Source organism: Quercus robur, chromosome 12 (genome assembly GCF_932294415.1).
Source record: "Quercus robur chromosome 12, dhQueRobu3.1, whole genome shotgun sequence".
Taxonomy (NCBI): domain Eukaryota; kingdom Viridiplantae; phylum Streptophyta; class Magnoliopsida; order Fagales; family Fagaceae; genus Quercus; species Quercus robur.
In genome coordinates this window covers 9,980,610-10,004,432 of record NC_065545.1, presented here as the reverse complement: position 1 = coordinate 10,004,432, position 23,823 = coordinate 9,980,610, and the positions used below count along the sequence as shown (strand labels likewise).

Sequence of the window (23,823 nt, the reverse complement as noted above, 5' to 3'; positions counted from 1 at the left end):
TTATCTGTTTTCAGCTCCTTGAGAAATAATAAGAAAATTTTGTCCTATAAACACGTGCTCATCTGCATGTGAAAATTTTTGAGCAGGCCCACAATTTGAAATTAAATTGAGCTTCCTGTTCTATGCTCTTCCTTTCCTATGATTTACTTGTTTTCCACAAAATTTCGAGACACAAGTGGTGAGCATTAGAGAGAAAAATCAGAAGGCATATTTCACCCTTGTGTCTCCTCAAACACATTTTTCTCTATCACTTCTTCTACTAATTAACTTCAAAAAGCATTCTCTCATATGATCCACATGCACATATAAAGTTCTATTCTTTCCTTACCAACCCATCCTCCCGTGTGCTTTGATTTTCAATTTTGAGGCTAGTGACTTTGTCTTAATGCAGGATTTCACCCGTAGCGGCTGAATATGAGATTTTCTTCTTGATGAATAATTCTTTTTTTCTTCTTGGTTAATACAAAACGTTCACGATACTGAACATGGAATTTTTGTTGTTGAACACAAAATTCATGTCCAAATGAATATGGAATATAACATTTTTATCTGTTCTAAATTCATTATTTTAACCTTGCAGAATATATTACTTTGATCTTGCTGAATATGCTATTCTTGTCTTGCCGATTACATTTATCTAGCCTTGCTGAAAGCTACCCCATGTTCTTTTTCGTGTCTCCTTAACATCTCAGGATTGCAATCTCTTTGTTGTCATGCTGTTGAATGCTTCATTGCTAACTTTCTTCTCCTTGATTCCTTTATTCAATGCCTAATATGGTCTCTAATGCAAAAGTTATTCAAACAAACTACAAGATAAGTCTTATAAATTATCAATTAACTCTTTTTTATTATGAATATTATTTTTGTTGTATTCTACTTTTTTTTAACAAGTTTTGGTGTATTCTACTTACACATTTATTCCTTGCTCACTTATTTTTAGAAGAAAAAATCTATTTCACACCATTCATAATTCTATTTCACCTACTCATTAGTCATTACATTATGAAATACAATGGTAATGCCCAACGAATGCCCCATTGACAATAGTTCTGGCCCCAACTCCCTGAAAGAACTCAAACTTAATCACTGATGTATTAAAACATGACACATGTATGGGCCCAAAAAAGACTCTAACAAGCTTTTATATTTCGTCATCACCAACAATCAAATTGTCCCATAAAATGAAAAAGCTTATTATATATACGCTGCTTTGTGGTTGAAATTAAGTGGTGCGAATGTGCTGTGACTTGAGTTTGAACAAGTTGAAAGTCTCGTTTATTTTTATTGTCAGCTTATATATATATATATATATATATATATATATATATATGTGGGCCAGAAAATTCATGGCCCAGGTCCGTCCTATATCAAGGCCCAGGGCCTGATCTGAGGAGACCAATTGTCAAGGAGGAGTTTAATGCACGGATAGGATAAGTGAAAAGACTGCTCATACTGCAGGAGAGAACTCTGTGTCTGACAAGCCCCTATTTTTGACCAAGCTATTCAACCTTTACGTCTACTCCCAACCACTTGAGGTATGGGCGGATAGGACAAGTCTTCGGCCCCGAAGGTAAAGCTCACACGTGGACCCTAAAGAGAGGGAGGAATACGAGTATAAAAGGAAACGAAAGCCAAGAGAAAGGGGGGAGAAGGGGAAGACCTTAATGCTCCTCGGACTAAGTCCGAGGAGTCCAACCCCTCACGTTACGAAGTTGTAGGGCTTGGATGTTCAGGCTGAACCCTTTTTTACATGAGTCCCCCTAAAATCAGGACCGGACCATCGCCCCGTGATCAAGAGCAAGCCTTTTAAGCCCACTCTCTACAAATCATATTGTGAGGGATCTTTTTTGTACGAGCCCAACGTCATTCTTGGGCCGTTAAATAATCGTGTCCTTACAATTGGCGCCGTCTGTGGGAAGGCTTGTGCGTTGGCGCAGATGGCATTTGAGTCAACTCTCTAACAAGCAGAGATTCGCGGGTTTTCCCCCATTTCCGGTGACATGCAGTTGTTGTTTCGACATAAACTTCTGCCAGGGGTTACGTCCTGCAGTGCCAACGGCACGGGCAGCTCTAGGGGCTTCCGGCCTCAAGCCAACTCTCCCCACCATGGTCAAGGGGCTGACCTTCGAAAAAGCAAATAAGTACAAAAAAGTACTCAAAAAAAAAAAAAAAAAGAGTTTTGGACAGAACCAAGGCCTTGCATGGTCCTCGGACTCAAGCCTATGGGGAAACCAAGTACACAAAAGAAAATCACAAGTTTTGGACAGAACCAAGGCCTTGCATGGTCCTCGGATTCAAGCCTATGGGGAAACCAAGTACACAAAAGAAAATCACAAGTTTTGGACAAAATCAAGGCCTTGCATGGTCCTCGGACTCAAGCCTATGGGGAAATCAAGTACTCAAAAGAAAAAACACAAGTTTTGGACAGAACCAAGGCCTTGCATGGTACTCGGACTCAAGCCTATGGGGAAACCAAGTACACAAAAGAAAATCACAAGTTTTGGACAGAACCAAGGCCTTGCATGGTCCTCGGACTCAAGCCTATGAGGAAACCAAGTACTCAAAAGAAAAAACACAAGTTTTGGACAGAACCAAGGCCTTGCATGGTCCTCAGACTAAAACCTATGGAGAAACCAAGTACACAAGAAAATCACAAGTTTTGGACAGAACCAAAGCCTTGCATGGTCCTCGGACTCAAGCCTATGGGGAAACCAAATACACAAAAGAAAATCACAAGTTTTGGACAGAACCAAGGCCTTGCATGGTCCTCGGACTCAAGCCTATGGGGAAACCAAGTACACAAAAGAAAATCACAAGTTTTGGACAGAACCAAGGCCTTGCATGGTCCTCGGACTCAAGCCTATGGGGAAACTAAGTACTTAAAAGAAAAAACACAAGTTTTGGACAGAACCAAAGCCTTGCATGGTCCTCGGATTCAAGCCTATGGGGAAACCAAGTACTCAAAAGAAAAAATACAAGTTTTGGACAGAACCAAGACCTTGCATGGTCCTCGGACTCAAGCCTATGGGGAAACCAAGTACTCAAAAGAAAAAACACAAGTTTTGGACAGAACCAAGGCCTTGCATGGTCTTCGGACTCAAGCCTATGGGGAAACCAAGTACACAAGAAAATCACAAGTTTTGGACAGAACCAAGGCCTTGCATGGTCCTCGGACTCAAGCCCATGGGGAAACCAAGTACTCAAAAGAAAAAACACAAGTTTTTGACAGAACCAAGGCCTTGCATGGTCCTCGAACTCAAGCCTATAGTGAAACCAACTACTTCAAAGAAAAATTACATTGCATGGACCTTAGAATCCCTCCGAGGGGAACTCTCCATTAACAATTGGGTTAATTCCTAAACTGCATGGATTTTCAAGTCTGCTCTCAGATCCTCAGTACCAAAGGGACTGATGCAATATAGAGCAATATGTTACCAAAAACACAGCCGGAGTCCCTTACTGCTCGGTTACCCCCTCGGATGAATTATTTAGAGTTTATCGTTCTCGGATGGTCTCCTCGCACTTATTACCGAATATTCAGCTGTTATCTCGGTTAGTTTCCTAAGTTTAATTTACTGTGAATTATCGTTATTATGCCTGGTAATGTCGGTAAATTAAAATTAGTTGGATTCTGTTTTAAAGTTTTCCTGCTCTAAGTATCATTGAAGAAAAACACACATGGAGTACACCCATTCACAAAGTAATATTGCAAAAAAGAAAAATATTCAAAACAAATAAATAAATTTCCCTTTTATTAAAACAAAGAAATAGTACAGCTTATAATGAGAAGCTGGAATCAGCTTATATTAAAACTAAGTACATAATCGAAAGAAAGATACAAGAGAATAAGATAAAGCCGAGGAGGTAGTATAAGAGAATAAGATAAAGCCGAGGAGGTGGTGCAGATGAGAGGTTGGCTGCTGCTTCAAGACTTTGTTCTTCCTCAACACTTTTACATGCCAATAACTCAGGCAGCAAAAGAACCCAGCATGGGACCTGCACCGTTGAAGAAAAGGTGCAGAGAGCGCTCGGCCTTGGGCTAGTGCAGCTGAAGAAAAGGTGCAGGGAGCCCAACTTAAGGCTCACACTGTTGAAGAGAAGGTGCCGGGAACCGGAAGTTGAGGAGCCTACACCAAAATTTGCCTGCGACAAGGCAAACGGCGCTGATGGCGGAAAATCTTTCTTCTGACACACCAAAAATCTGGCGTGACCAGAACCTGCTTCGGATTTTGACTAAAAGAGGGGATAATACCGTCCCCACCATGTGTAAGCGGGAAGACACCTTAAATCTGTGCCTCCCCTGCCCAAGCCACATCACTTTGCGTCTCGTAAGGGTCCGGTGTCTCTGTGGCGGGTGAAGTTCCTCCATCTCCACCCAAGCCTCAAACATACAGCGCAAAAGGAAGATGACACCGGAGGAGGGAACTGGATATGGACAAAGGGTTATGATTCTGAAGAGAGCGGAAGGGTTTATATGCCAGGAGAACAACCACTTGTCCTACTTATATAAAGGGTAAGGAGGGGCCATTTAGTTTAATTTGAGCAGATTCCCAAGGCGCGCTGCAGACAAGGCAGCTCCGGCTCAATTTCTCACACCATCCACAACCGTAGGATCTCAAGATCCTCGGGAAGACGCGCTTCGATTGCTGAAACTTCAGGGTACTCACGAACGAAGGGATGACTCTTGACTTGGCACGTCTCCCATGCAGAATTTGAACGAGTCGTGATGTGGGCCCAAAGTCACCAAAACCCTCCTCCCCAACTAAAAGTCGGGCAGCAGGATTTTGAGGGGCTATTGTGGGCCAGAAAATTCATGGCCCAGGCTCGTCCTATATCAAGGCCCAGGGCTTGATCTGAGGAGACCAATTGTCAAGGAGGAGTTTAATGCACGGTTAGGATAAGTGAAAAGACTACTCATACTGCAGGAGAGAACTCTGTGCCTGACAAGCCCCTATTCTTGACCAAGCTATTCAACCTTTACGTCTACTCCCAACCACTTGAGGTATGGGCGGATAGGACAAGTCTTCGGCCCCGAAGGTAAAGCTCACAAGTGGACCCTAAAGAGAGGGAGGAATACGAGTATAAAAGGAAACGAAAGCCAAGAGAAAGGGGGGAGAAGGGGAAGACCTTAATGCTCCTCGGACTAAGTCCGAGGAGTCCAACCCCTCACGCTACGAAGCTGTAGGGCTTGGATGTTCAGGTTGAACCCTTTTTTACATGAGTCCCCCTAAAATCAGGACCGGACCATCGCCCCGTGATCAAGGGCAAGCCTTTTAAGTCCACTCTCTACAAATCATATTGTGAGGGATCTTTTTTGTACGAGCCCAACGTCATTCTTGGGCCGTTAAATAATCGTGTCCTTACAATATATATATATATATATATATATATATATAACTTTTAAAAGTTTGACATTTTTATGTACAATTGTACTTATATTGAATTTTTTTTTTTGAACAAAATAAACCAATAAAAATAAGTAATCCCAACATACTAGTAATTAAAGATTTCAGGAGAATTCATTATTTTATCTTCTTATACTCGTTGAACTTAAAAAGATCAATGTGTTGTAATAAAATCTTTTAAAAGAACATAATTTCTTTGATATTTTGCTAGACAAAATTATTCAGTATATTTGGTGTACTATACTTTCCATTTACATAATGTGAATCCCGCAAATGAGACTCATATTTATGAGGAGAAAAGTGTAGAACATTGAGTATACATTAATAGTTTCTCATCCACAAGACTTTACTTATTTAAAAAATAATAAGGAAAATTACAACTTACTCACCTGTGATTTGGCTGAAATTTTAGTTGTCTACCTGTGATTTGAAATTTGACACTTTACCCACCTGAAATTAGCTCAGTTAGAGTTCCATTATATACATCTGTTAAAAACATGGTTAAATATGTAATTTTACTTCATTTTTATGTCTCTCTCCTCTAAAAACACAAAAAATATAAAAATACAAGATCAAAATGGATCCAGCGGAACACTTTTATCATAGGATTTCAAACCACAAGTAGGCAATTTAAATTTCGGTCAAACCTCAAATGGGTAAAATGTCAAATCACAGGTAAACAACTTAAATTTCGGCCGAACTACAGGTGTATAAGTTTTAATTTGCCCAAAATAATATAATTTTTATAAGTGGGGAAGGAGAATTTGAGCTATGATTCTCATCATAAACAGAACCAATCAACTCCACAAAGCTACAAGGCTCTAGGCCAAGACTATAAAAAGTTTAAACCCCTTATCCTAAGCATTTGATAGTTTTATTAAAATTTTATATATCAGTGAACGCATACAATTTCATTCATCCCTTCTAAATGACTTTCCGCATTTTACTCAATGTCAACAATGTATAGAAAATAACCATTAAAATGGTATGAATACAAAACATTGTCAAAGTCCTAACAATAAGTTTGGGGTTATGAATGGGTTGGATTTTCAAATAGCTTTTACCTATTTATTACTTATTTAACAAAGTAGTTATGATTTAAACCCAACCCAACTCAACCCAGTCCAATTATTTAAGGTAAAATCTAGCCTATTTATATCTAATTATGTGTGTGTATGTATATATATATATATAATATTTACATAAAAAATAAAAAATATATCCCAAATATTTAAAATGAAAAAATATCCTCAATACATTCAAAAATGACCAAAATAATGTTAAGAGGTTTAAAATTATCATAATACCTCTAAACCTTCAAAATGAGAGGAAAAAATCATATAGTCTAAAAAAATGGAAAGAAAATAAATGCATTTAAATGCATCTAGATGATTCTCAAAAAAAAAAAAAAAAAAAAGCATCCATATACCACGTAGTAGGCACGTACTTTACCTAAAGAAAATTTTTATAAAAAATGTTATTATATATTAAAAAAAATCTACTAAATGCCTAAAAATCTCAAGTTGAATGATACCAACAAATTACTATGTTTACAAAAGCCTTGTAATTAAATTAGTATCTTGGTATTTCTAACAAAAATATACATAATTCAAATATTCTCTCTCCCAACTATCTAGTTAAACCAACAAAAAAGCTTCTCAAAAAAAAAAAAAAAATCAAAAGTAACCCTCAATTACTACTTATCATAAATTGGTATAATTGGGTCTGTAGACTCTGTACCCATTTTGAGAGTTTCGTCTGAAACATTGAAACCATTCTGAACAGTAACTCACTTCGTCTGAAACATTGAATTTCACTTGTAATGAATCTCTCTCTCTCTCTCTCTCTCTGTTTAACTTTTTGCTCCAAAAGTGTTTGTGAAAAAATATGTCACAGTAGAAATATGTTAGCATTTGATCTCTGTGTACTAACTGTTCGTAAAAATGCTGCAATGAAAATGAACTTTGTGCCGAAAAGCTGGACTTAATGCATTTAAAAAAAAAAAAAAAAGTTTATTTCTTCGCATTTTGGAAGTAAAAATATTATTGCCCATGTTGTTCATTTTTGTAATTTTAATTTGCTTAAAACGTATTTCAGAGAGTGACAAATAAAAGGTTTTGTTTTTTGTTGTTGAAGGGTCTGGTTGAGTAATGAGGTACGTGAAGCCGTTGAACTTGTTCCATGATTTGCTCTCGTCAAAAGCAGTAAAACGGGGTCGTTTGCTTGGTCTGGATGTTGGTGATAAGTATGTTGGACTTGCTGTTTCAGACACTCACAATAAGATAGCTTCACCTTTAAGGTAATCTGATATCTTATACTTTTTATAATACCATGAAACTATGCCTGACAATGCATTTTAAAGGCCACCCAGTATATGGTATGGTCAGTAAATGTTGAATCTCTAATTTTATAGACTAGAGCAGCATATCCCTCTTACCACCACGGAGTGTGGCTTGATGGTAGGAGTTCTTGTATTGCTTCACTTGGTGAGCGGTTTGAGTGATAGCTCTTTCACGGCCTCTGTGATACAGGTGGTATTACCCATTGCAGTCATGTGACGTGGGGTCAATGAGTCCACATCGGAGACCCCCTTTTTCATTTAGCAAAAAAAAAAAGAAAAAAAAGGAGCAGCATATCCCTCTTCAGGGCTCCTCTTTTCCCCATTTTATGTTAGTGTTCTCATTGAAGCTTTGTTTAAATGTCAATTATTGTGATGCTGCAGTGTTCTGCTAAGGAAGAAATCGAACATTGATCTAATGGTTAGTGACTTTCAAAGTCTGGTGAGTACTTTCTGTTGATTTTCTTTTATAAGATTGTATTTTGTTGTCATTGTAAATTCGGAAGAAGGTTATAAATCGAAATGATTGTCTGTAGTATCATCTTAAATCAAATGATGGTATCCTATGATCGAATAATCTGAACAATTGTGCTAGTGTCATGGATTGAGTCTTGTTATTATGTCTATTTCAAAATGGTATTGTCTACTTGGTGTAGCAAGAGGCTTTTTTTTTTTTTTTTTTTTTTTTCCTGCAAGAAGTTCTCTATCTAGATAAATTGGGTATTTATGTTGGGTGGTGTTGAAGTTTGAGCTATCTTCAGACCAAAGTCAGAGTCATAAACGGCTTCTTCTGTTCATGTACAGATCTCTGAACTTTCTCTGGTGGGCTTTGTTGTTGGCTGCCCTTTTGACAGACGAAGAAGTGCTCCTGATGTGAGTTTTCTAGTGGAGCAATTTATATAGATTCTTGTTCTTTCCCTGACTGCATTTTAATTTTCCACCATGATTAGGCTGTGCAAGTGAAGCTTTTCATTGATGATCTCTGTAAAACGGGGAAACTCAAAGATTTAAACTACACGTATTGGGATGAGAGTTTTACATCTAAGGTTGGTCCATTTGGCTATATTGTGAGATTTAGTGAAGTTTCATATGTATAAATTGTGGCATAGCTATAGATACAGAGCACATGTGGAAGGTTTTTAATTAATCTGATGATGTACTTGGATTACCTTGTGTCAACCTAATATTATGATTACTATGTGAGCTCTGTGATTTTCCTTTCCAAAATGTTGAAAATGTCAATTTCATTGTTTGGGTAGCTTGCTACTGGAAACCTGGCCTTTGCCTAGGAAATGTTGGATGAACTGCAAAAGCTAGATTTGGCAAATTATAATGATTTATGCATCTCAATCTCAATTTACATCTGGTTATCTGTGTTCTTATTACTAAATGTTAAAAGAGTCTTAAGAGTTCATGTTACTATTTTGCAGAATGTGGAATTACTGTTAAAGCCTTTGAATTTACATCCAGTCCAGTCAAAGACAATAATTGACAAGTTTGCTGCTGTGGGAATACTCCAGGTAATATTCATTCTTTTATGCATTCCATCAAAAAATCAACTGTGCTTTGCATATTTAACACGGAATTCATCAATGTAAAATGCAATGGACTCCAATTGTTATATTAAGCACAATGTACTCATCCATGTGCTATCAGACAACAAACTGGTATGATCTAGATATTAATGTCTATTTAAAATGTAATACATTCAAGATTTACCCTGGTAGGATTAGAGATTTACATATTAAAAAATGTGTAAATTGTAATATAGGCAAGAGGTGACTAAAATGTACTAAAGATTGATTACAGAAACTAAAAAAGACGGAATAACGCTGGCAGTAAGAAAGCAGGCCATAGTAAATATTATTATTATTAATATTATTATTTGGGGGTATCTTGCTTATAGAACTTTCAACATTCTGAAAATTTAAATATCTATTGAAGTCTTAAATAGACTAAATCTGAGAATAGTTATGCAATATTTGAACAGTTAGTTTGAAGGTGTTTTCAGAGCAGTTATTCTGAATTCAGAGCTGTCTCATATGCTGGCATTTTGGGCAGGGATACCTGGATTATGTTAACAGGAAGATCAAGTTGGAAGCAGCAGAGTAAGATGTCTCTAAATGGATGTAAGTTGCTTGGTATTCATGTACATATCAGGACTGTTTAATGAATGTTGTACTCACAAATCACAACATAGATGTACCTCTGTTTTTGAGTTTCACAATTCTCTTAGCTTTGCATTATAATTTTTCGAACTGTTTGTGTTCATCATCATGAACATGAAGTGTTTTCATTTTTTAATAGATCTATTCTACTTAAAAAATAAAAAAAAAATAAAAAAAAGAGAAAAAAGTCACAAGTCACAACATGGTTGTTGAAGCAATATTATGTGACAATTTAGTTCATCGTCATGTTTCACTTGAGTTGCCCTGAAATCATGGTCCTACCGGAATAAAAAATTGCAATTTTTTTTAAAAACTGTCTATTCATTAAAATTACATGTCTTTGATATTTAAATCTGATGAATTACTATAGGCTATAGCTCACTAACAAGGCAGGCATTGGGGGAAAAAAAGGAGCTGTGGATGCATGGAGCATTTATTGAAGACAGCTACAAACCAAGTGGATTATTTAAATCTTTACATGCTCTATAATTTGTTGTAAAATTTGTTAATGATCGTGATGGGAACTTTATGAATGTTACTTTTTTTTTATAAAAAAATTCTATTAGAAGTAAGGCTTCCTCAAAAATTTAAAAATTGCACCTGTCACTCGGTCAAAAAGAAATTTTGGTTCCTTTTTTTTTTTTTTTTTTTTTTTTTTCCTTGAGTATTTTATTATCTTTTTTGATTCAAGGATGAATTACTAACTTTGTTATTAAATCTTCAATTTTGTAGTCATCCCGACAAATTGATATCAAATAAAGTCTCTTATTTATCTATATATAATTTATATAGTAAAAATATATAATAGTTAAAGGGTACTATCATTTATTATTGCTACATTTTTGTTGAGTTATATTAGTGGTCATATCATCATTTTCTTTTCATACTTAAAAAGAGAAATTTATTAATGTATACAATATTGTATTATGTCTTTATACATTCTCAAAACTAATTGTAACTTACCAATCATGATAAAATAATCACTTTTTACTATCATGATTTTATACATTCTTGAACCTTTTTATTTTTGGAGAAAATATACATTCTTAAACCTAAATGTTAATTATAATAAAAAAAATACATGTAATATGAATACTGTAGGGACACGATTTTTAACAACCCAAGGATGACGTTGGGCTCGTGTGTAAAGGGTCCGAACAATATGATTTGTAGAGAGTGGGTTTGGAAAGGCCTGCCTTTGGGCGTTGGGTTTCGGTCTGGTCCCGGTTTCATGAGCGATCATACAAAGATGAGTCTGGACTGTATAGCAGAGCCTTGCATCAATGTAGTTTGAAAAGTTTGACTCCTCGGAATTAGTCCGAGGAGCATTACATTCTCACCATTCCTCATTTTTCTTCCTTCTTTCTCCGGGGGTCTTCCCTCTCCCCCTCTCTTTCTCCTCCTTTTTTCCCTTTTATACTAGTATTCGATTTCCCTTCTTCATCTACTTGTCAGTTTCTCCTTGTTTGGGGCAGTTACTCGTCCTATCAATCTTCACGTCAGAGTGGTTGGGAAAAACTGGATAGCATGGTATGGGGTATGGGTTTGTCAGGTGCTGGGCTCCACGTTATGATGTTGGCAGCTTTCTAGCTTGTACTGCTCTTGTACTGAGTTTGTCCTTTTCTTCAGGCGTTTTGTGAGGCGTTGAGCGTGAGGTTGTCCTCGGCTATATTATTGGGCCATCAAGGGGTTCTCCTCATATCTCCTCGGCAGTAGGGCTTCTCGGCTTGGGTTTTGGGCCATTAATGTGAAGTGGGTCGGGATTCCAAATTTCAGGCCCCATAATAGCCCCTCGAAATTCTGCTTCCCGATTTTTTAGTTGGGAATGAGGGTTTTGGTGATGCTGAGCCCACCTCGTGACTTGTTCAAGTTTCGTGCCTTACTGCTGCTTGTGTCCTTCCATTTGCATGGGAGATGTGCCGAATTAAGAGGCATTACTTTATTCTTCATCCGCGCAGTGCCCTTTGTCATTTCAGTATTCGAGGCGCGCCTTCACGAGGACCTTTAAATCTTGTGGTGGTGGATAGCGTTGGAAATTGTGCCAGAGCTGCCTTGCCTGCAGCGTTTCTTGGGAATCTGCTCAAATTAAATTAAATGACACCTCCTTACCCTTTATATAAGTAGGACAGGTGGTTGTTCTCCTGGCATATAAACCCTTCTGCTCTCTTCAGAATCATAACCCTTTGTCCATAACCAGTTCCCACATCCAGTGTCGTCCTCCCTTAGTGCAATATGTTTGAGGTTTAGGTGGATGTGGAGGAACTTCACCCGCCACAGAGGCACTGGACCCTTCCAAGACTTAAAGTGATGTGGTCTGGGCAGGGGAGGCACAGGTTTAAGGTGTCCTCTCGCTTGGATATGGTGGGAACGGTACCCTCCCCTCTTTCAGTCAAAATCCGAAGTAGGTTCTGGTCACACCAGATTTTTAGTGTGTCAGAAGAAAGGTTTTCCGCCATCAGCGCCGTCTGCGATACCGTAGGCGTGGTTTTGTGGAGGCCCATCAACTTCCGGCTGCCTGCACCTTTTCTTCAACGGTGCTGGCCTCAAGTTGGGTTCCCTGCATCTTTTTTCAGCTCCGCTAGCCCGAAGTCGGGCTCTCTACGCCTTTTCTTCAACGGGGCAGGCCCCGAGTTGGGTTCTTTGGCTGCCTGAGTTATAGGCATGTAAAAGTGTTGAGGAATGGTTTTCCTTGAACAAAGTCTTGAAACAGCAGCCAACTTCTCCTCTGTACTACTTCCTCGGCTTTCTCTTTATTCTCTTGTATCTTTCTTTTCGCTTATGTAGTTAGCTTTAACATAATCTTATTTCAGCTTTTCATTGTACGCTGTACTATTTCTTTGTCTTAATAAAAGAGGAATTTATTTACTTATTTTGAATATTTTTCTTTTTTGCAATAACTACTTTGTGAATGGGTGTGCTCCATGTGTGTTTTTCTTCAATGATACTTAGAGCAGGAAACCTTGAAACATAATCCGACTAATTCTAATTTACCGACATTGCTAGGCATAATAACGATAATTCTCAGTAAATTAAACTCAGGAAACTAACCGAGATAACAGCTGAATATTCCGTAATACGTGCGAGGAGACCGTCCGAGAACGATAAACTCTAAATAATTCATCTGAGGGGGTAACCGAGCAATGAGGGACTCTAACTGCGTTCTGACAACGTATGGCACTATATTGCAGTCGCACCAATTCCTCTGGTACCAAGGATCCGAGGGTATGCTGGGGAATCCATGTAGCTTTGGGATTAGCCCACTGATCAATGGGGAACTCTTTCGCGGGGTAGATTCTAAGGGTCATATAACGTCCAGGTTGTGTCCAATCCCCGTATTGTCTCTTCTAAGTACTTGGTTTCCCCATAGGCTTGAGTCCGAGGACCATGCAAGGCCTTGGTTCTGTCTAAAACTTGTAGTTTTTTCTGTGTACTTGGTTTCCCCATAGGCTTGAGTCCGAGGACCATGCAAGGCCTTAGTTCTGTCCAAAAATTGTAATTTTTCTTTTAAGTACTTGGTTTCCCCATAGGTTTGAGTCCGAGGACCATGCAAGGCCTTGGTTCTGTCCAAAACTTGTAGTTTTTTTTTTGAGTACTTGGTTTCCCCATAGGCTTGAGTCCGAGGACCATGCAAGGCCTTGGTTCTGTCCAAAACTTGTAATTTTTCTTTTGAGTACTTGGTTTCCCCATAGGCTTGAGTTCGAGGACCATGCAAGGCCTTGGTTCTGTCCAAAACTTGTAGTTTTTTCTTTGAGTACTTGGTTTCCCCATAGGCTTGAGTCCGAGGACCATGCAAGGCAAAACTTGTAGTTTTTTTGAGTACTTGGTTTCCCCATAGGCTTGAGTCCGAGGACCATGCAAGGCCTTGGTTCTGTCCAAAACTTGTAATTTTTCTTTTGAGTATTTGGTTTCCCCATAGGCTTGAGTCCGAGGACCATGCAAGGCCTTGGTTCTGTTCAAAACTTGTAGTTTTTTCTTTGAGTACTTGGTTTCCCCATAGGATTGAGTCCGAGGACCATGCAAGGCCTTGGTTCTGTCCAAAACTTGTAGTTTTTTCTTTGAGTACTTGGTTTCCCCATAGGATTGAGTCCGAGGACCATGCAAGGCCTTGGTTCTGTCCAAAACTTGTAGTTTTTTCTTTGAGTACTTGGTTTCCCCATAGGCTTGAGTCCGAGGACCATGTAAGGCCTTGGTTCAATCCAAAACTTGTGAGTTTTCTTTTGAGTAGTTTTTTCTCTGTATTTATTTGTTTTTCGAAGGTCAGCCCCTAGACCATGGCGGGGAGAGTCGGCTTGAGGCCGGAAGCCCCTAGAGCTGCCCGCGCCGTTGGCACTGCAGGGCGTAGCCCCTAGCAAAAGTTTATGTCGGAGCAACAACTGCATGTCGTCGGAGATGGAGGAAACCCCGCGAACCTCTACTTGCTAAAGAGTTGACTCCACCGACACCTGGGCCAACGCGCAAGCCTTCCCACAGACGGCGCCAATTGTAGGGACACGATTTTTAACGACCCAAGGATGACGTTGGGCTCGTGTGTAAAGGGCCCGAACAATATGATTTGTAGAGAGTGGGTTTGGAAAGGCCTGCCTTTGGGCGCTGGGTTTCGATCTGGTCCCGGTTTCATGAGCAATCATACAAAGATGAGTCTGGACTGTATAGCAGAGCCTTGCATCAATGTAGTTTGAAAAGTTTGACTCCTCGGAATTAGTCCGAGGAGCATTACATTCTCACCATTCCTCCTTTTTCTTCCTTCTTTCTCCGGGGGTCTTCCCTCTCCCCCTCTCTTTCTCCTCCTTTTTTCCCTTTTATACTAGTATTCGATTTCCCTTCTTCATCTACGTGTCAGTTTCTCCTTGTTTGGGGCAGTTACTCGTCCTATCAATTTTCACGTCAGAGTGATTGGGAAAAGCTGGATAGCATGGTATGGGGTATGAGTTTGTCAGGTGCTGGGCTCCACGTTATGGTGTTGGCAGCTTTCTAGCTTGTACTGCTCTTGTACTGAGTTTGTCCTTTTCTTCAGGCGTTTTGTGAGGCGTTGAGCGTGGGGTTGCCCTCGGCTATATTATTGGGCCATCAAGGGGTTCTCCTCATACCTCCTCTGCAGTAGGGCTCCTCGGCTTGAGCTTTGGGCCATTAATGTGAAGTGGGTCGGGATTCCAAATTTCAGGCCCCACAAATACCTTGGGTGAAGTCACTATTTATTTATTTATTTATTTTGTTTATACTCACCCAAAAAAAAAAAAAAAAACCATTGTATTCATAATTGAAGTCACTATTTATTTATTTATTTTGTTTATACTCACCCAAAAAAAAAAAAAAAAAAAACCATTGTATTCATAATTGTATGCTACTGCATTATTCAGGACTAGGTTGAAAGGTTCAGTACCGCTCCTACATAGTGAACCATATGTCATTTTAATTAATTTTAAGAGATAGAGATAATAAACACCTAGTTCGATCCATTTTGGGTGAGTATAAACTAAAAATAAATAAAGCTAATGAGTGCCCTTAGGGCACTGGTTAAGAATCCAGTTAAAGAAAGTTTTGAAATCACTTTTATGGGAAATGAAAAAAATTATCAAAACATTAATTGCTTTTTTTTCTCTTTCCATGACTTTTATGGGAAATGAAAAAAAATTATCAAAACATTAATTGCTTTTTTTTCTCTTTTCATGAAAACTTTTTTTAATTGGATTCTTAACCAGTACCTTAAGGGCACTTGTTAGCATTTTCTATCTTACTTGTTAGCATTTTCTATCTTTATTATCTCCATACCTTAAAGTTGATGAAAATGAGCTATAGCAATACATCTTAATAATTATATATTCAAGCTGAAGCGTAGCATTTGTTTTTGTTGTGCCCTTATTGAGCCATAGAATTTTAGTCCAATATTTTGGTCTACTTCGGTCTATTTCAATTCACTTACTCAAGAATGAAAAAGCTAAGTTATAAGAAAATGTAAGTTTGGATTGAGAGTACCTATTCTAATATAAATTTATTAAAAAATATACATCTCAAACTCGTATTCCATTAGAATTGATTTAGCGTTAGATGCTAGTATTAAATGCTGTTTCAAATCCTTCTAGCCATCATTACCAACCATGGGGATATAACTAGAGATTATGGGTTGAAGACTTACTTGAAGTCATTTGATCTGCTTGCTTGCATTCCTACAGTTCTCTCAAACTCCAGAACACCAAATTCACTAATCTTAAATACCAGCAGATAAGTTACTGTGAAAGAGGCCGAGGCTAAGTAAAAATTGAAGTTGAATTTGAAGCGGCTTGATGAAATTTTTGAGGCCAGAGAACTTAAAAGTTGCTAAGACAGATTATGCAACAAATAAAATGTATAACAATGCTCTAGAAGTCGAAGTGAGATTGTGACAAGTTTTTGTAAACTTGCACAGCGATTTTAAAAATAAAAATAGAAAATTTTATTTTCCGGTTAGAGAGATCGATGGGTTTTCTTATATGCTATAAAATTAATTTATAATATATTACAAAATAGAACTAGACAAATAGTTATGATAATTATAATAGCTTAATTATTTGATACCGAGAGATTGAACCAATTAGATTAGTTGACACCTTCAAATCAAAAGATATCATCATGTTATGTGTGTCACACACTCTAATCACATTTAAAAAAAAAATTAAATTAAATACGTAAATTAGAATTTACGATAGTATAATAACAACTCGTTCTTATTATAGGTAGTTCACATCCATTGTATCTCTTAGCAAAAAAACCCTTACTTGAGAGAAGCCAATTGTAACTACTATCTTAATTTATACGTGAAAGTTTAAAATCTTACGTAATCTATATCCCAGCAATGACACAAACACTCACTTTTTCTGTCATCTTGGCTACTACACAATTATAGCTACCTAACTATTTCAAATTGGGGTGAGGAAGCAAAACCAATACCTATTAGTAGCTTCTTTTGTGTCCTACACTCCTCAGTATCCACTTTAAAACCACCAAAACAAACTCATTTACATTACTAACCATTCCACCTCTCTCTCTCTCTCTCTCTCTCTCTCTCTCTCTCTATATATATATATATATATATCCCTCTCCACTCTAATTATTTGCAAATCAGTACAACCTGCCTCATTTTCTCTGAGTTTGAGTTAGTACATGCACATGAATATGGCTTTGAAAGGCATTAACATTGCCATCCTTTGGCACTTTGCTTTGGTTCTTGTCATTGTTTTGCTCTCCACTCCTAATGTTAGTCTTGCTAAGAAAACAAAGATCACTGGCTTAAAAATGAATGCGATTGATAATTGCTGGAGATTGACATGCAATAAAAGCAATATCATTGATGATTTCACCTAAAAATGACGTTGTACTAATTGTGATGATTTTTCCCTAACATTGTTCGTTACAATTAGATTTTTTTTTTATTTTTTATTTATTTTATAAAGTTGATCTGGTGCTAAAATATACCTTATATATCAATAGCAAAACAACATAATCATTCATGGTCTTTGAGTCCACCATTGCCAATCCCAACCACCTAGCATAGTAATGGGTCCAGACTCAAAGATAGTTTCATTAAGTCAAGTTGATGGAGAGGCAATCAGATTGGTTACTGCATCAAAGGTTTGGCTTGACCATAACACACTTTTATAAGAGTGAGGGTGGTCTACTTGATGTAACTCGAGGTTCTACAGATATCACCATCTCCAACAACTGGTTCAAAAATTAGGACAAGATCATGCTTCTTGAACATGATGATGGGTACTTGCGTGACAAGAACATGAAGGTCACGGTTATGTACAATCATTTTGGACCTAATTGCAACCAAAGGATGCCAAGGTAATTGATCCACCACATTCAAGGACTTGTAGGAATAAACCAATGATTATCAATCATAACTTTATGAAGTTGCTACGATAATATATTAAATTAGCTATTTAATGCACACAAATAAACTTTTCAGGATTCGATTTGGATATGCGCATGGTGAACAACCTTTACCAGGGATGGATGCAATATGCTATAGGGGGGAGCATGAATCCTAGTGTCAAGAGTCAAGCCAACCTTTTCATTGCACCGAAATCAGGAAATAAAGAGGTAAAATTTCAATACTTCCATTATCTTTTAAGTAATAAAAATGTATTTTACTAGTACTAACACATACACAATGCATAATATTAATATTAACAGGTGATGTGGAGAAATGGTGAAAGAGGGTGATGGAAATTCTACTCAGTGAATGATGTATTTGAAAATGGAGCTAGATTCATTGAAACAGGTGCTGGTGGGGTAAAGCCAAACTATAACCGTGAACAAGCTTTCCGAGTTGCAGACGCAAGAACAATGAAGTCATTGACAAAATTAGTAGGTGCTTTATGATGCACCCCACGGTTTAGATGCTGAGGCAAAGAGTTTGAAGAGTAAATCTGAATGATTTTCATCATTTTATTGCTCCCATCAAAGATTAATTGTTGTGTAGTTCCTATCAAATAAAACAAAATTTGTCACGGTTTAGATGCTGAGGCAAAGAGTTTGAAGAGTAAATGTGAATGATTTTCATCATTTTATTACTCCCATCAAAGATCAATTGTTGTGTAGTTCCTATCAAATAAAACAAAATTTGTTGTGCAGTTGTTAAGATCATATATACTAATGATATGAATATTTAGGGGGCATTTTTCAGTTGACGACTGTAGGGACACGATTATTTAACGGCCCAAGAATGACGTTGGGCTCGTACATAAAAGATCCCTCACAATATGATTTGAAGAGAGTGGGCTTAAAAGGCTTGCCTTTGATCACGGGGCGATGGTCCGGTCTTGATTTTAGGGGGGCTCATGTAAAAAAGGGTTCTGTTTGAACATCCAAGCCCTACAGCGTCGTAGCCTGAGGGGTTAGACTCCTCGGACTTAGTCCGAGGAGCATCAAGTTCTTCCCCTCTTCCTCTTCCTTTGTCTCTTGGCTTTCGTTTCCTTTTATACTCGTATTCCTTCCTCTCTTTAGGGTCCACGTGTAAACTTTACCTTCGGGGAAGAGGACTTGTCCTATCAGCCCATACCTCAAGTGGTTGGGAGTAGACGTAAAGGTTGAATAGCATGGTCAAGAATAGGGGCCTGTCAAGCACAGAGTTCTCTATTACAGTATTGGCAGTCTTTTCACTTATCTTATCCGTGCATTAAACTCATCCTTGACAATAGGTCTCCTCAGATCAAGCCTTGGGCCTTGATATAGAGCGGGCCTGGGCCATGAATTTTCTGGCCCACAATAGCCCCTCAAAATCCTGCTGCCCGACTTTTAGTTGGGGAGGAGGGTCTTGGTGACTTTGGGCCCACATCACGGCTCGTTCAAGTTCTGCACTCCACTCATACTTGTGTTTTAACATTCACATGGGAGACGTGCCAAGTCAAGAGTCATCCCTTCGTTCGCGAGTACTCTGAAGTTTCAACAATCGAAGCGCGCCTTCCCGAGGATCTTGAGATCCTACGGTTGTGGATGGTGTGGGAAATTGAGCCAGAGCTGCCATGTCTGCAGCGTGTCTTGGGAATCTGCTCAAATTAAATTAAATGACACCTCCTTACCCTTTATATAAGTAGGACAGGTGGTTGCTCTCCTGGCATATAGACCCTTCTGCTCTCTTTAGAATCATAACCCTTTGTCCATACTCAGTTCCCTCCTCCGGTGTCATCTTCCCTTTGCGCCATATGTTTGAGGCTTGGGTGGAGATGTAGGAACTTCACCCGCCACAGAGGCATCGGACCCTTCCAAGACGTAAAGTGATGTGGCCTAGGCAGGGGAGGCACAGATTTAAGGTGTCTTCCCACTTAGACGTGGTGGGGACGGTACCCTCCCCTCTTTTAGTCAAAATCTGAAGCAGGTTCTGGTCACGCCAGATTTTTGGTGTGTCAGAAGAAAGATTTTCTGCCATCAGCGCCGTCTGCCTTGTCGCAGGCAAATTTTGGTGTAGGCTCCTCAACTTCCGGTTCCCGGCACCTTCTCTTCAACGGTGTGGGCCTCAAGTTGGGTTCCCTGCACCTTTTCTTCAGCTGCGCTAGCCTGAAGCTGGGCTCTCTCTGCACCTTTTCTTCAATGGTGCGGGCCTCACGTTGGGTTCTTTTGTTGCCTGAGTTATGGGCATGTAAAAGTGTTGAGGAAGAACAAAGTCTCGAAGCAGTAGCCAACCTCTCCTCTGTACTACCCCCTCGACTTTATCTTATTCTCTTGTATCTTTCTTTTCGATTATGTAGTTAGCTTTAATATAAACTGATTCCAGCTTTTCATTGTACGCTGTACTATTTCTTTGTTTTAATAAAAGGGAAATTTATTTACTTGTTTTGAATATTTTTCTTTTTTGCAACACTACTTTGTGAATGGGTGTGCTCCATGTGTGTTTTTCTTCAATAATACTTAGAGCAGGAAACCTTGAAACATAATCCAACTAATTTTAATTTACCGACATTACCAGGCATAATAACGATAATTCACAGTAAATTAAACTTAGGAAACTAACCGAGATAACAGCTGAATATTCTGTAATAAGTGCGAGGAGACCATCCGAGAACGATAACTCTAAATAATTCATCCGAGGGGGTAACCGAGCAGTAACGGACTCTGATTTTGTTTTTGGTAACATATTGCTCTATATTGCATCAATCCCTTTGGTACTGAGGATTCGAGAGCAGACTTGAGAATCCATGCAGTTTAGGAATTAACCCAATTGTTAATGGAGAGTTCTCCTCGGATAGATTCTAAGGTCCATGTAATGTAGTTTTTCTTTTAAGTAGTTGGTTTCCCCATAGGCTTGAGTCCGAGGACCATGCAAGGCCTTGGTTCTGTCCAAAACTTGCGGTTTTTCTTTTGAGTACTTGGTTTCCCCATAGGCTTGAGTCCGAGGACCATGCAAGGCCTTGGTTCTGTCCAAAACTTGCGGTTTTTCTTTTGAGTACTTGGTTTCCCCATAGGCTTGAGTCCGAGGACCATGCAAGGTCTTGGTTCTGTCCAAAACTTGCGCTTTTTCTTTTGAGTACTTGGTTTTCCCATAGGCTTGAGTCCGAGGACCATGCAAGACCTTGGTTCTGTCAAAAACTTGTGCTTTTTCTTTTGAGTACTTGGTTTCCCCATAGGCTTGAGTCCGAGGACCATACAAGGCCTTAGTTCTGTCCAAAACTTGTGCTTTTTCTTTTGAGTACTTGGTTTCCCCATAGGCTTGAGTCCGAGGACCATGCAAGGCCTTGGTTCTGTCCAAAACTTGCGCTTTTTCTTTTGAGTACTTGGTTTCCCCATAGACTTGAGTCCGAGGACCATGCAAGGCCTTGGTTCTGTCCAAAACTTGCGGTTTTTCTTTTGAGTACTTGGTTTCCCCATAGGCTTGAGTCCGAGGACCATGCAAGGCCTTGGTTCTGTCCAAAACTTGTGCTTTTTCTTTTGAGTACTTGGTTTCCCCATAGGCTTGAGTCCGAGGACCATGCAAGACCTTGGTTCTGTCCAAAACTTGTGCTTTTTCTTTTGAGTACTTGGTTTCCCCATAGGCTTGAGTCCGAGGACCATGCAAGGCCTTGGTTCTGTCCAAAACTTGCGGTTTTTCTTTTGAGTACTTGGTTTCCCCATAGGCTTGAGTCCGAGGACCACGCAAGGCCTTGGTTCTGTCCAAAACATGTGCTTTTTCTTTTGAGTATTTGGTTTCCCCATAGGCTTGAGTCCGAGGACCATGCAAGGCCTTGGTTCTGTCCAAAACTTGTGCTTTTTCTTTTGAGTACTTGGTGTCCTCATAGGCTTGAGTCCGAGGACCATGCAAGGCCTTGGTTCTGTCCCAAACTTGCGCTTTTTCTTTTTTAGTACTTGGTTTCCCCATAGGCTTGAGTCCGAGGACCATGCAAGGCCTTGGTTCTGTCCGAAACTTGTGCTTTTTCTTTTGAGTACTTGGTTTCCCCATAGGCTTGAGTCCAAGGACCATGCAAGGCCTTGGTTCTGTCCAAAACTTGCGCTTTTTCTTTTGAGTACTTGGTTTCTCCATAGGCTTGAGTCCGAGGACCATGCAAGGCCTTGGTTCTGTCCAAAACTTGTGCTTTTTCTTTTGAGTACTTGGTTTCCCCATTAGCTTGAGTCCGAGGACCATGCAAGGCCTTGGTTCTGTCCAAAACTTGCGCTTTTTCTTTTGAGTACTTGGTTTCCCCATAGGCTTGAGTCCGAGGACCATGCAAGGCCTTGGTTCTGTCCAAAACTTGCGGTTTTTCTTTTGAGTACTTGGTTTCCCCATAAGCTTGAGTCCGAGGACCATGCAAGGCCTTGGTTCTGTCCAAAACTTGTGCTTTTTCTTTTGAGTACTTGGTTTCCCCATAGGCTTGAGTCCGAGGACCATGCAAGGCCTTGGTTCTGTCCAAAACTTGCGCTTTTTCTTTTGAGTACTTGGTTTCCCCATAGGCTTGAGTCCGAGGACCATGCATGGCCTTGGTTCTGTCCAAAACTTGTGCTTTTTCTTTTGAGTACTTGGTTTCCCCATAGGCTTGAGTCTGAGGACCATGCAAGGCCTTGGTTCTGTCCAAAACTTGTGCTTTTTCTTTTGAGTACTTGGTTTCCCCATAGGCTTGAGTCTGAGGACCATGCAAGGCCTTGGTTCTGTCCAAAACTTGCGCTTTTTCTTTTGAGTACTTGGTTTCCCCATAGGCTTGAGTCCGAGGACCATGCAAGGCCTTGGTTCTGTCCAAAACTTGTGCTTTTTCTTTTGAGTACTTGGTTTCCCCATAAGCTTGAGTCCGAGGACCATGCAAGGCCTTGGTTTTGTCCAAAACTTGTGCTTTTTCTTTTGAGTACTTGGTTTCCCCATAGGCTTGAGTCCGAGGACCATGCAAGGCCTTGGTTCTGTCCAAAACTTGGGCTTTTTCTTTTGAGTACTTGGTTTCCCCATAGGCTTGAGTCTGAGGACCATGCAAGGCCTTGGTTCTGTCCAAAACTTGCGTTTTTTCTTTTGAGTACTTGGTTTCCCCATAGGCTTGAGTCCGAGGACCATGCAAGGCCTTGGTTCTGTCCAAAACTTGTGCTTTTTTTTTTAGTACTTGGTTTCCCCATAGGCTTGAGTCCGAGGACCATGCAAGGCCTTGGTTCTGTCCAAAACTTGTGCTTTTTCTTTTGAGTACTTGGTTTCCCCATAGGCTTGAGTCCGAGGACCATGCAAGGCCTTCGTTCTGTCCAAAACTTTTGCTTTTTCTTTTGAGTACTTGGTTTCCCCATAAGCTTGAGTCCGAGGACCATGCAAGGCCTTGGTTCTGTCCAAAACTTGTGCCTTTTCTTTTGAGTACTTGGTTTCCCCATAGGCTTGAGTCCGAGACCATGCAAGGCCTTGGTTCTGTTCAAAACTTGTGCTTTTTCTTTTGAGTACTTGGTTTCCCCATAGGCTTGAGTTCGATGACCATGCAAGACCTTGGTTCTGTCCAAAACTTGCGCTTTTTCTTTTGAGTACTTTTTTGTACTTATTTGCTTTTTCGAAGGTCAGGCCCTTGACCATGGCGGGGAGAGTTGGCTTGAGGCCGGAAGCCCCTAGAGCTGCCCGCGCCGTAGGCACTGCAGGGTCTAGCCCCTGGCAGAACTTTATGTCGGAACAACAACTGCATGTCGCCGCAGATGGAGGAAAACCCGCGAATCTCTGCTTGCTAGAGAGTTGACTCAATCGCCACCTGCGCCAACGCGCAAGCCTTCCCACAGACGGCGCCAATTGTAGGGACACGATTATTTAACGGCCCAAGAATGACGTTGCGCTCGTACATAAAAGATCCCTCACAGTATGATTTGTAGAGAGTGGGCTTAAAAGGCTTGCCTTTGATCACGGGGCGATGGTCCGGTCCTGATTTTAGGGGGGCTTATGTAAAAAAGGGTTCGGTTTGAACATCCAAGCCCTACAGCGTCGTAGCCCGAGGGGTTGGACTCCTCGGACTTAGTC

The 23,823-nt window shown here is 39.7% G+C and overlaps 1 protein-coding gene and 1 pseudogene across 4 annotated transcripts; both read left to right on the top strand.

The window, feature by feature from the left end:
• The first annotated feature begins 6,948 nt into the window (after positions 1-6,948).
• Positions 6,949-10,483, top strand: LOC126710526 (uncharacterized). 4 transcript variants are annotated; one of them, XM_050411033.1, is made up of 8 exons: positions 6,949-7,189; positions 7,542-7,704; positions 8,128-8,185; positions 8,548-8,616; positions 8,694-8,789; positions 9,174-9,263; positions 9,755-9,872; positions 10,282-10,483. In XM_050411033.1, exons 2-8 carry the CDS (start codon positions 7,556-7,558, stop codon positions 10,398-10,400), a joined length of 699 nt encoding a protein of 232 aa, XP_050266990.1. In that variant the 5' UTR covers positions 6,949-7,189; positions 7,542-7,555; the 3' UTR covers positions 10,401-10,483. The 4 variants fall into 4 exon arrangements, with proteins under 4 accessions (XP_050266990.1, XP_050266992.1, XP_050266989.1 ...); XM_050411035.1 differs by having other exon boundaries at positions 6,949-7,224; positions 9,805-9,872; XM_050411032.1 differs by having other exon boundaries at positions 6,949-7,224.
• A 6,883-nt stretch (positions 10,484-17,366) lies between these two features.
• Positions 17,367-18,296, top strand: LOC126710529 (putative pectate lyase 17; annotated as a pseudogene).
• Positions 18,297-23,823: the final 5,527 nt, after the last annotated feature.